Source organism: Sparus aurata, chromosome 10 (genome assembly GCF_900880675.1).
Source record: "Sparus aurata chromosome 10, fSpaAur1.1, whole genome shotgun sequence".
NCBI classification, from domain to species: domain Eukaryota; kingdom Metazoa; phylum Chordata; class Actinopteri; order Spariformes; family Sparidae; genus Sparus; species Sparus aurata.
The window spans coordinates 6,629,870-6,642,388 of record NC_044196.1 but is presented as its reverse complement, the minus strand read 5'-3'; the positions used below and the strand labels follow the sequence as shown (position 1 = coordinate 6,642,388).

General features: G+C 37.6%; 2 protein-coding genes across 2 annotated transcripts; one reads left to right on the top strand and one right to left on the bottom strand.

Annotated features, from left to right (window-relative positions):
- Positions 1–847: 847 nt before the first annotated feature.
- Positions 848–5,515, top strand: LOC115589314 (butyrophilin subfamily 1 member A1-like). Its single transcript, XM_030430160.1, has 6 exons — positions 848–909; positions 2,685–2,802; positions 3,095–3,436; positions 4,066–4,347; positions 4,445–4,564; positions 4,980–5,515. The coding sequence occupies exons 2-6, from the start codon at positions 2,694–2,696 to the stop codon at positions 5,513–5,515; spliced, it is 1,389 nt and encodes a 462-aa protein (XP_030286020.1). The 5' UTR covers positions 848–909; positions 2,685–2,693.
- A 4,763-nt stretch (positions 5,516–10,278) lies between these two features.
- LOC115589313 (low affinity immunoglobulin gamma Fc region receptor II-a-like) lies at positions 10,279–12,038 on the bottom strand. The gene is made up of 4 exons (XM_030430159.1): positions 12,009–12,038; positions 11,505–11,753; positions 11,034–11,288; positions 10,279–10,472 (listed from the first exon to the last, which is right to left on the bottom strand). Exons 2-4 carry the CDS (start codon positions 11,650–11,652, stop codon positions 10,279–10,281), a joined length of 597 nt encoding a protein of 198 aa, XP_030286019.1. The 5' UTR covers positions 11,653–11,753; positions 12,009–12,038.
- Positions 12,039–12,519: the final 481 nt, after the last annotated feature.

Here is a 12,519-nt window from a genome sequence, read left to right as displayed (position 1 = left end):
TAAGCTGTAAATAAAAATGGTCGTAATGAGTAGAAATTGTACTTGGACTTGTAAAAATCAGGTGTCACTCTGTGCTAATGACATTCAGTATTTGTTTATCCTTAATAAATCTCTCTCAAGTGTAATTAATCATTGTTATACATCTAGTTGATCATTAATGTCATTAATGTCTCTAGAACTGACAGGAGCATGTTTTAAGACAAGTTGCCTTGCATGGGTTCATAAAGCAGCCCTGTTTTTAGCCTGATATAACAATGTTATAGCTTTTTAAAGGAGGGAGCACCTTTTAACCTGAAGAATTAGAATTGAGCTGCTATATCAGGTGAATACAGAAAATACATATGAGAGATGATTTCAATAAAAAGGATAAAATAATCAATTGAACTACACAGAGCAGACAAAAGTGGTGGAGTTAACAATAGATGCTAAACTTCTGATATTTAGGATGGTGATGATACATTATGTTTGAAATGGAATATACCTAAGGAGGTAGAACTATGTGTTGAGTAAATGTACTTATTTGCCTTCCACAATGGTTATTTGATATACTTCTAAAGTCAGCAGGGGTGTTCAGAGGATTGGCAGGGTTTGTGAGCGTGAGTAAACACATGCACACCTCATCACAATAATTAGAGTTGGGTTTGGGATCATAGTGAAATACATTCCTACATAAATTACTAATCGGTTGTGTTCAGCTAATTATGAGTTTTGAATGAATTTGTCCCAGTCCAGCCTTGCACTCAATAGTACTTTACTATACAGTGACCTATTTTACTGCAGTCTAGGAGTGAACACAGTACAGTACACACCTTATCTGTTGGGTCAAAGTACACTTTTTTTTATTAATGAAGGACTTTGGCAGTTTAGCATTGGTAGTGTCAGGCGAGAACAGACTCAGAGATTCAACAGGTAAGAGTCTTTTGTTGAGAAAACATATTTTAATTCAAATTTTAACGCTATTCACTACAATTGATTTTGTGGTGCAAAAGCAAACTGGTTATTTACACCGTAGATAAGAGCAGCTTCTGTACCTGCAGCGTGTGGACGACTATTTCCTGCAGTGTGTTTAGTGTGTGTGTTCGATGATTTCTAGCTTTGACTAGTGTGTGTTCGAGGTATTTTAAGATATAAATGCTGTGATTTTAATTGTTCATTTATCTGCTGCTGCAAAAATCTCAATGTGGCTTCTGCTCATATAATGTTAACATAAGGTCTGTTACTATGAGTTACAACAATATGAAATTGTAATACAGTTGAACTTTTTAACTCTTCTGCTGTGTGTCTATTGTTGCTGTTGAGCTGTAGATGAAACTAGTTTTCATGATGTGCAGCATGAAAGGCACGTCATGTTTCATTTCTGTTCTGTCCACAATAATAAAGGGGAAATATCATTTAGTCCAGTTTGAATTCATAAACAAACACGACAGTGAAGCTAAATACTGTGGCTGAAGAACATGTCTTCACTGAATTGTCGGCTTTGGATATATTAGTCACTTATCAGAATTTTTGTGGCAGAAGGAGCTCAAACTTTTTTCTCTTCAAGGTCAGAATCTCAAACCACTGCCTCCCTTCTTGGTGTTGATGTTTTAACTTGTTTTTAATGTGTCACTTATTTGGAGAAGTTGTTATTTTTAAATGAATACGAAACATATAAAATCAAAATGGCGGAAAATGACTATCTTATACTGACACAGAAAATGGCGGCCATCCTGCTCTGTAACAATAGAGGCATGAGGCGTGGTGGATTCTGCTTTATTACCTAGAAACAAGGTGAAGGTCAGACATTTAATGCGCGCTCTGTAACGTTTGCTGGAGGAGGAAGTACGGACCGGCGCCGGTTCTTGTGAACTGTGCTACTGGCCTTTTAGTTAATGTGTAGTATTCTTAATGCTACAGTGATATTTCTGACCACAGTGTGTGTGTGTGTGTGTGTGTGTGTGTGTGTGTGTGTGTGTGTGAGTGTTACTGTCTGATACCATTTCTGAATTCACGTAATTCACCAACATTAATATGGCTTTTAACTGTTCACTTCATTTAATTATCTTTTGTCAGGGTTTTTATCCTATCTTATGTTTTTAGTTTTTAAGGGTTAACTCCAGAGTTTCCTCAGGGGGGTCCTCCACACTGGGAGCTGTGTCTAGGATGCTGCTGGGGGTGCTGTCCCTGGGTCCCTTTGGCCCAGCCAGTCGTTGTCTGTCAGGGTCGGGGGGCCTGGGCACTGGTGCCCCCCGTGGCACAGCCTGTGACTCCTACCAGTGTGGACGGCCCCAAAGGTGGCGTTTCCTCAATCCTCAGTGCCTTGCCATGTCTCCTTATTTCCTGTAGTAAGAGTGTGTGTGTGTGTGTGTGTGTGTGTGTGAGTGTGTATGTGTCTGTACGTATGTGTGCATGTATGTAGTACGGAGGGTGGGAGGGAGGGGCTTTCTTTATTATTGTTTTATGTTTCCTGTGTAAAGCACTTTGTGCTACATACTCATGTATGAAAAGTGCTTTATAAATAAAGTTGATTGATTGATTAATTATATCATTGCCTCAATATTGTTCATGTGATTGAATAGAAATCTGCTCAGAAGTTAGTCTAACTAGCTAACCAAAGTTCCGGCTGATTTGATGATTTGTCAGCCAAACTGCATTTTGGTCCTTTTTTCTATGAATTAATATTTCAAAATGTTTTATTTCCCCAGAACTCCAGGATGTGTGGCCTAAATGATGGATTGTTCCTTAAAGCTGAGCTCAGTTTCTTCAGAGCTTCAGTTCTCCAACACACTGTGATCCTCCTCCTACTGACAGGCTCTTGTGGAGGTAATTTACACTAAAACACCAGCATCGTTCCGTTCCGTTTTCTTTCCGCTTATCCATGAGGGTCGCGGGATGTTGCCGCTTTTTTCCCCCCTAAGGGGTTACGGGGCTTACTGGGGCCAAATCCAGTCTTACTCTATGGGCGTAGGCCAGGGTACACCCTGGACGAGTCGCCAGCTCATCGCAGGACACCAGCATCGTGTTAAGTCTTTATTAAAAGAGGAAAACAAAACAGACTTATTCATCAGCCAACAGTGAGTTTGTGCACAAGATTTAAGAACCTGTGTCGTTCCAGGCCAAGCTCCGGGCGCTCAACCACCTCTGAGAATCGTGACATTAGTTGGTGAAGACGTGGTGTTGCCGTGCCGCCTGGAACCTCCCCTGGATGCTGTTTCAAAGAGCGTGGAGTGGGGGAGACCTGACCTGGAGCCCAGATTTGTCCATGTGTGGCATGAAGGCCGAGACCACCTGCCGCACCAAAACCCGTCTTACAGAGGAAGAACATCAGTATCAGTCGACAATCTGAAGCAGGGAGACCTTTCACTGTTTCTGTCTGCAGTGAAAATCTCTGATAATGGACTTTACAGATGCTACTTTCCCTCACAAGACAAAAAAACTCATGTTGAGCTTGTTGTTGGTAAGTGGGCATATGTTCTTTGTGCATATTTTCCATAATGCTCCTACATTTTTAGTGCTTCCAATTATGACAGAAAAAAAAAGCTTTTATTGCTTGACTGGACCCGACTTTTCATTAAAAATATTCGATTTAGTCGCCAAAAATATGGGCGGGGAATGTCCTGATGTCGCTGTAGATTTATCTTGTTTTGTTGCCCTAAACGTGATAACCCACATCTCATCAAAAATATCAGTTGTGCAAAAACAAACAAAGCTGAACAATGTCCCCTGAAGTCTTGTTTAAAAAACCCTGTTATGCTGCCAGAACTATGGCTGGAAAATGTCTGAACGTCTCGTTTAAAATATCAGTTTTTGATCAGCACAAACACTGCTCAAAAATGTTCTGACCTTTTTTGCCATAAACACAGCTGGACTTCTTGTCTTGGCATTCTTCCCACCTAGCTGAAAAACAATGTGAATATGGTTTACTGATACACATTTGAATGTGTTTACAGAAACAACAAATTGGCAAAACATTAATCTGGTGACTGGCCTGGGAGTGTCTGTCAGCTTTACAACCTTAAAAGGCATTAAGATGTTATATTTGCATTACTGATTATGTTTATTTCTATGTCTTCTTTTCCTCCTCAGGTTCTGTTGCATCACCATTCATAGCTGGGATTAACATAAACAGCACTGCAAAGGTTCTCCAGTGTGAGTCTACAGGCTGGTATCCAGAACCTGAGGTGTTCTGGCTGGACGGTGAGGGAAACCTCCTCTCTGCTGGACCTACAGAGACAGTCAGAGGTCCTGATGACCTCTATACTGTCAGCAGCAGAGTGACTGTGGAGAAGAGACACAGCAACAGCTTCACCTGTAGAGTCCAACAGAACCACATCAACCAGATCACAGAGACAAATATTCAGATTTCAGGTGTTTTTCTCTCTAATATCCTTTTTTGATTCTTCGTCCAACAGCTGATGTCTAGATGTATATAACCACTGTTCTGTTGTGTTTCTTATTATTTCAGCTGACTGTTTGGAGGCCACATCTTGTTCTGCTCATGTTGCTGTTCTAGTGGTTTTTGTGCTCCTCTTTATTGTTGCAGCAGCCTGTGTTGTGTGGAAATGGAGACAAATCCAAACCAAAGGTGAGTTTAACTGATGTGACATGAACAACTGGCCCCAAGATGTCACTGGTAATTATACAATATACATTCAGGTTTCAGATCACGATGTTAATTAAGGAAAAATCAATAAAGAAGCTAAAATATGACAAAGTTTAGTACACATCAGTGACTTGTCCCGGTGAGCCTTGTGTCACGAGCTGGTTTTGGTTCCAGTCCACCTTGAAACTGCAGACAGGATCTGAGTATGTCAGAAATCAGATCCTGTTACAGAAAGTCTTTAATTTTCTAATAAAACAACGAACATGCTGTAGAATAATAAAAAATGCTTTATTGTGTCTCTGTGGTTTTCACTCTGACACCTTCTCTCTACAAAATGCATCAGCAGAACAAGTCTGAACTGAATCTGACACTGTTTCCTGTTTTTATCACCACACAGAAAGAAAGAAACAACAAGAGGATCCAACTGAAAGAGAGCAGCTCATCACAGAGAGAACTGAGGATTTGAGGAAGGAAATGGTAAAACTTAAAGAAGAGTTAAAGGAGAAAGATGAGATGTTGAAGAAGAAAGATGAGACATTACAGAAGAATGAGGAGACGCAGAAGAAGAATGAGGAGACACTGAAGAGGAAAGAGGAGGAACAGAAAGACTTTGAGCAGGAGGTTTACAGTAAACTGACTGAACAAAGTGAGGAACTGCAAAAGCAGAGAGAGAAACTGAGACAACAACAGACGGACATGGAGACAAACATTAAAGTTATTGAGAAAGAGACGCAGTCAGTGGAGAAGATGGCAGAAGGTGAACGATTCCACAGAATGAAAGAAATCACATTAACTGCCAAAACTCAGCTGAACAAGAGAAAACAAGAAGATGAACAACTTCATATCCAAACACAGAAAATACTGAACAAAACAAATGAATTGTTAAAGAAGTTCCCATACAGGAAGGAGGAACCACAAGAAGAAAGTCAGTGATCAGCTGGAGCAGATTCAGAGGAAACTCATTATTAGACTGTCACTGAAGTCACTGATGTTTCATGGTGCTGAATGATATAGAAACATGTCAGGTGTCATCATAATGTAATTCTAAAAAAAAGTCCCTACCATTACATTAAAGCCTCAATGATTTTTATATCTAAAAGCATTTTAAAAAAGAATTGTTTTGTATTGTTCAATTTAACATTTGTTTAAAGTTCTTAATTTTTATACTGTATTATGGCTTTGATTGAACCATAATATTATGATTTATAACATTAAATGTAATTTTCTTGTCATTATTTTTTGCCAAATGCACATTTACAGTATGTGAAACTGTTAATCAATGTCCGAGAGCTAGAAATCATACGACTTCTTACAAATGACTGTACGCAGTAATTTCATAGTATGTGTTTGTGTGTGTGTGTATATCTTTTATGTATATATTGATTTATTACTGTTAATTGTCTTGGTTGTAAAGGTAACTGTCCACTGCTTAAAATGCATTCAAATACTGTCTTTTATTCCGGAGTGATGATATGTTCTACAGAATGGTTCAACTCATTTTTTTTATCTGTGAAACAAAGATTCAAATAAAATCGTTTCTCCGTCCAGAAACAAAAAAATCACTGCAGCTTCATTATTATTTTTTATTATATTCTGCAGTGAAGGACATTACATCACATCACAGCAGATTGTTGAACTCATTAGTACATTTTTAATGAGGACATTTATTCACATTCTTTATAGCTTAGCAACACTACATTTACAGTAGGTGATGAAAGACTCAGCAGCTGTTAGCATCAAAACCAAAGTGTGTGATCATAGTTCTCTGTGGAGACGCTCAGGTTTTTGTGCACAGCGTCTGTCGAAAGTGACTAAAGAAACCACAGTGAAAATAAATATGATAATAAAGAGACGGTGGGGTTTAAAAGCACGAGAAATATCTTGACCTGTATTCATCTTCATCTCATGATCATACAGCGGTCACAGCACAGCACAGATCTACTGAAGGGTTTTATGAAAACAAGTTTAAAACGTAGAAAAACTAGACAGTGGCACTTTTCATACACATAAGACTCATGATACCAGAGTAAGTGATTTTCTGTACAGAACTTATAACATTATACATAGTCACAGCATCTCACTCATCAAAATGACAGAAGCAGCTGAACAACAGACAGTAAGCTGCCCTACAAAGTCAAACATCAGAAACTGACTCAAACTGAGAAAAACTGGCTCAAAATGTTCTGACTGTCCATTCAGATGCATTGTCAGTGGTTATGTGATAATTAAATATGCACCATCTCTTAAAAATCACGACTAGTTCTTCAAATAAAGTTACTGATTCTGCAACTCATCTGAAGTATGATTGTGTTGGTTCAGCCTAATAAGATGACTTGCTTTTTCAGAACGAGATATATGTTCTCATTTATCATAATCATGTAATCATTTCTTAATAGACATAAGCATCCGTCAGGTTGAGAGGAGCAGTCAGAAAACCAATGTTACATGAGGTTACAAACAAATTCAGGGGCCTGAATGCTTTAAAAAAAAAACTGAACGTGGTAAATGCCACAACTTTAAGATAGAATAAACGCAACATGTGTTCATTTATACTTCTGTCACTCAGTGTGTCTGCTTCTGGTCAAACTGCTCTAACAGCATCATGTTGGTATTTGACCACAGCGAGTGTATTTAAAAGCTGCAGCAGCTCTGTTCTTATAAAAAGCGTCTCAAGACGTTTGAACAGATGTCTGGAACAATGTGGTTTAACTGACACAGTGTGAGAAACCACTCAGTCCTAAAGACAGACAGCGATGCAGCATGTGGCTGAAGCCCACAGATGAAGAGCTGATATTCATGATCAAAGTCACGTCTTCAAGGCACACAAACTGTACTGAGGTTAAGTGTGTTTTCTATATTTAATCTTTTAATCTACTCATCCACAACAACAACTTTTTCTAACAGTTTTTAAAGTATTGAAAGTACAAAACATTTCAAGTTTTCAAAATCATCACTGCCGGACACAGATAGAAAAAAAGATGACTTATTGACTGAAATGGCGGTTTCTGTTTTTCCTCTCCTTTGACTGATTTCTCTGGTTGTTGAACATCAAATTCTGTGCAAACTGCGGAGCATTTACCACAGAGTGCCGGGTCATTAAAGATCCACTAGTTTACTGTAAAATATACAGTATTACTCCCTCCTCATATCTTTGTACCACAGCACAACTTTAAGCTCCACTCTAAGACCACATTTCTGCTCTCTGTGACCTGTAAGACAAACAAGATTCCCATAGTTTTCAAATATAATCAAGAAATTACATTTTTATTTTTATGAGATTCCTCCTGGAATATCTGGATGTTCCACTTTCTTAACCAGCGAGTTGCTAACACTGTCTTTGGTGTTGTTAGCATTTTCAACTTCACTTGTCTGATTCATTCATTAACCAAAGGTCCAGTGGGTTGGATTTAATGGCAGCCAGCACAAATCCTACCTGCTGGACTTGTTAATGTCGTTAATTTCATCCATTATATTTAGCATCGTGTCTACTTTAAAGCTGTCAAAGGTCAAAATGTACCAGTATTATTGTTCTGTAATTTTATTCTGGTGAAATTGCTTTTTCTGTCTGGAAAATATTACCAATCACATCATCACTAACTATTTGCTTGTTTGTCGTCCATGAGAATGATGCTTTGTGTACAGGAATTAGTCCCATCATCAGACTATTACCCTCACTTCCTGTATCCCACTCACCTCATCTGGATTGTAGAATAGACAACATCGTTGGTGCCTGCCGAAGATGTTTGCCTGGCTGAGCTGCTGGATACTCCGGGTTCTGCTTTACAAACAAAGGGGAGGACACACATTGAAAAATTTGCTTTGTGAGATAGATACGTTTTACTTGCTGCCCCCTCCCCTCCATGGATGAACTGTACAGTGCAAGGTGCCTTAAAAAAGCTCAAAACATCCTGAGGGACCCATCACATCCCGGACATAAACTCTTTGAACTGCTGCCCTCTGGCAGAAGATAAAGGACAATAAAATGCCGGACAAACTGTGCAATAATGAGTATGACATGGTGTATGTGAGGTATGTGCTTGGTATTTAAGTTTTTTATGTTTTTTTTTATTTTATTTTATCCTAGTAAGGAGTTGTATCTCAATGTCATTGTGCAATGTACAATGACAATAAAGATCTATCTATCTATCTATCTATCTATCTATCTATCTATCTATCTATCTATCTATCTATCTAATTATCTGCCCTTTACATTTTGAGTTCAATTACAGCTCTGGTCATTTATGAATGTATTGAAATATTGACACGTGGTTCTGATCATACTGCCATTTAATTACTTGTGATGCTAAATATACATATTTTATCTGTTTGCTGATGATACTCATCTTTATATTTCTGTTTAACTTATTGGCTATTTATGTTCTCATCCAAATTTCTGGAGTAAAAGAATGTCACTAATGTCTTTAATGTCTTAAATGTTTACACCTCAGTCAGTCCACCAGAGGGAGAGTCTATAATATGTAACGTGTCTCACAAATATAATATAATGTATCACACCTTTAACAGCTTTATTGTGTTGGTTACTGGTATAATTCCAACCTATTGAGTGAGTACTTTTATGTGTGTGTTTTTCTTATGTGGTTTGTGTCATAAAACTCAAAAAGCAGCTGCACAAGATAATAAAACAGAACCAGTTGGAATGATTTTATAATTGTTTGCGCATTTGTTTTTATTTTTTATCTTCACACATCACAAAACCAATTTCTTTTCTTAAAGGCAACTACAGTTCTTAACAGGCAGCAGGCACTTACAATAAAACTGCATTTTGAATTTGTTTTACTGCAATAAAGACACTATTGTAATATTATGTATTTCTCACAATGTAGACTTAAATGTTATGTTAAAATGTGTAGGTGGTTGCATCACCAGTGTGCCACAGCAGTGCCCAAAAGAAGGGAAACACAGCAGTAGAGTAGTAGTATAAAAATAGTTTTACCTCTTTTCTTACGGTGTTTTGTAACAACAGCGTATGTCACCATGTTTTCATCAGCAGCCCCCGCCTCCCCAGAGCCTTAAACATAAATAAAATACAACTAGAATTCTCCAAGTGTCTGTTCAGCATGAGCGTTACATTTACTAAAATGCAGACAGAAGCATATTGCTAATGGATTGTTTGAGACAGTTTTTCTTTGCTGCTCTGAGCAATTTTGTATTTATAATTGATTATTAAATTTGCTTTCATTAATCATATCAATCAATCAATATTAAAATGAAATCCATATAGCTCAATACAAGATAACTTTCCTAAACCAGAATGGATTTTCCACTATTTTCCAGTTGATTTATTAAGATAGGAATTTTTATTTTTGGCAGACAGTATGTTGTTGCTAACATATGTAAGTACCGTGTATAAATATTGCATTATAACACAAAGTGTAAGCAAAGATTTTGTCATGGACAAAACGGCTGACCCACCTGAATCTGTTCCTGGTGTTGTGTCTGAAGCAAAGCAGCCTGCTACAGAACAAACAAATGAAAAATAATAGTGTCAGTACAAAACTGTGTATGTCAGCAGCTGAAGAATTTAGCATATCTTTTAGCTTTAGTGTGAGAAATTACACTTCTAATTTGAATTTGTGATGGTGCAGATGGTGCAGATGATTTGATTTATTTCTGAGTAAATAAAGGGCCAACCACTGTGACCTGTACCACATAGATTACTTTAAACATGTTCTGGTTCAATACATATAATACTGATCTTTACCTTTGTGTTTCAGGCAGTGAAGTAGTCCCACCAACATCAACAGCACAGCCACAGACACAGTGGTGATAACCACTGGTAGAAGGATCGGGACCTGAGGGGAACTGTCGGAGGAAGGAGTCTCTGAACTCTCCTGAATCTCTTCAGGTGATAAAGTAATATGTGTAATATCTGCAACAACAGACAAAATGATGTGGACATTTAAACAGTAAATAATACATGACATGATATCAGTTTGAAGAGGGTTAATCATCAGAGGAGCTCCTCAGACTTCCCTCTATAGCATCCAATTCAGACAAAAATGTCAGCATGTCTCTCTTTTATTTTAATAAAATAGCCTTGCCTCCTAAAAATAAAACTAAATTATTAAATCAACCAAAACAAACAGGACTTGGAGTGTAACCATCATCGCGGCTCAGGGTCTTGCAGACGTAAGTGTAAAGACATAAAACAACACTAGAAATATCAAACCTCATCACGGTGCTGGATGAAAAGTCAGAGATCACCTAAATTATGAGGCTTATTAGGATTTGTCCTCTCGGCAACATTGATCAATCTAGTTAGTCACTTATTTCAGTCTAGTCCATAGGGATGAAGCGACTATAATTGTTAGAATAGACAAAAGACTCATGTTTTATTTTTTCTTTAGTTTTATCTACTGTTGTAATCACGTTACATTTGCACTATCTGTTATATACAGTTGAGACATATATATTTTTTGGGTTTGAAAACAGGTCATCTCACCTCTGACAGCCAGCCAGCTCTCCGCTGATTCTCCACCTCCAGAGATTCTGCACTTGTAGAGTCCTTCATCAGATTCAGAGACCCTGTTGATGGTCAACATCCCTTTATATTCAGTTGCAATGTAGAGACCATTTTTGTAGAAGTCAGCTGAAGGGTCAGAGGTCCCTTTGATTCTGCAGTACAGACTCAGTGTGTCTCCCTGCATCACAGGGACAGCAGGACTCTCCAGGATCACATCACCATCTAACCCACATGAAGAGAACAACTGTGGTCACTGTTTGTAAATATGAATTCAACACTAATTGGCATCAACATCTATTATTAGTGTAGTTTATATTTTTTCCCCCAATAATACCCATAATGTTGTATTGTAGAGAAAATAACCCTTTATGAAATGAAGATGCCTGCTGTGGCTCGGCAGTGTAAAATCTTTCTCTATGGTAGCCTAGTTAATAATACCAGTGACTGTGATGTTGATACTGCTGCTTCTTTCCCCCTCTTTGTTTTCACACCAATACTCTCCACTGTCTGACGGAACAGTGATGGATCCTGTTGATGCTTCCAATAATTGGGTTGTATTTGTTGAATCCTTCTTCAGCCTCCTCATCACTTTACATTCAGGTGAGCAGTCCAAATGTTCACACTTCACAGAGATTGGACTGTATTCAAAGAACTGCAGACTGTTTGGTTGAGTATGAGGAAAAGCATCTATAACAGAGACATTTAGAAAAAAGGAAGATAAAAAACTGAAAAATGTGAGGCACACGCTAAAAATCATTGATTGTAGTTTAAAAGAAGGTTTAACTGATACACTCCTGTAAAGGGCAACAACTGTCATGCATTTGGCTAAAAATAGATAATAAGGCAACCTTATGCAAACATCAGGCTGGTGTATAAATAATAATAGTAAGGAAATGCAGTGATTAATTGAATAATCTTGTAAAGAATTAACCAACTACGTACCCAGTTTTAGAGAATAGCAACAGTTCTGAACTTGTGCAGCAAGCAGCAGAAACACAGTCATCACTAGAGAGAAAAAAATATTAGAGATTAATACCAGATACAGATGATTTCAGAGCTAATTTGTCTGTTAAATAAAACATTTACATGATAATTGGAGAAACAATCATGTATCATGTCATTGCGGTGCTGTGATGTCTGACATTTTTACTTTATTGATTTGATCTTCATTAAAATCGAGTAACATAATGTAAATTCAGCTACACGATGAGCTTTTGTGAAAGTTGAACTAAATGGTTTTATCGTTAAATTATAAAATACAACAGTCCATAAATGGATTCTCTCAAAAAAAAAAATTTAATGTGACAAGAATATTCCATGACAGAAGTGTCTCATAAATTACACAGAGGGACAGCAGCTGTAACAAAATACAAATCCACCTCTATATCTTGCAATAAATAGTTTTAGTGATTTATTCATGTCTTTTAGTCTAAAGGACATTTACAAATGCTTC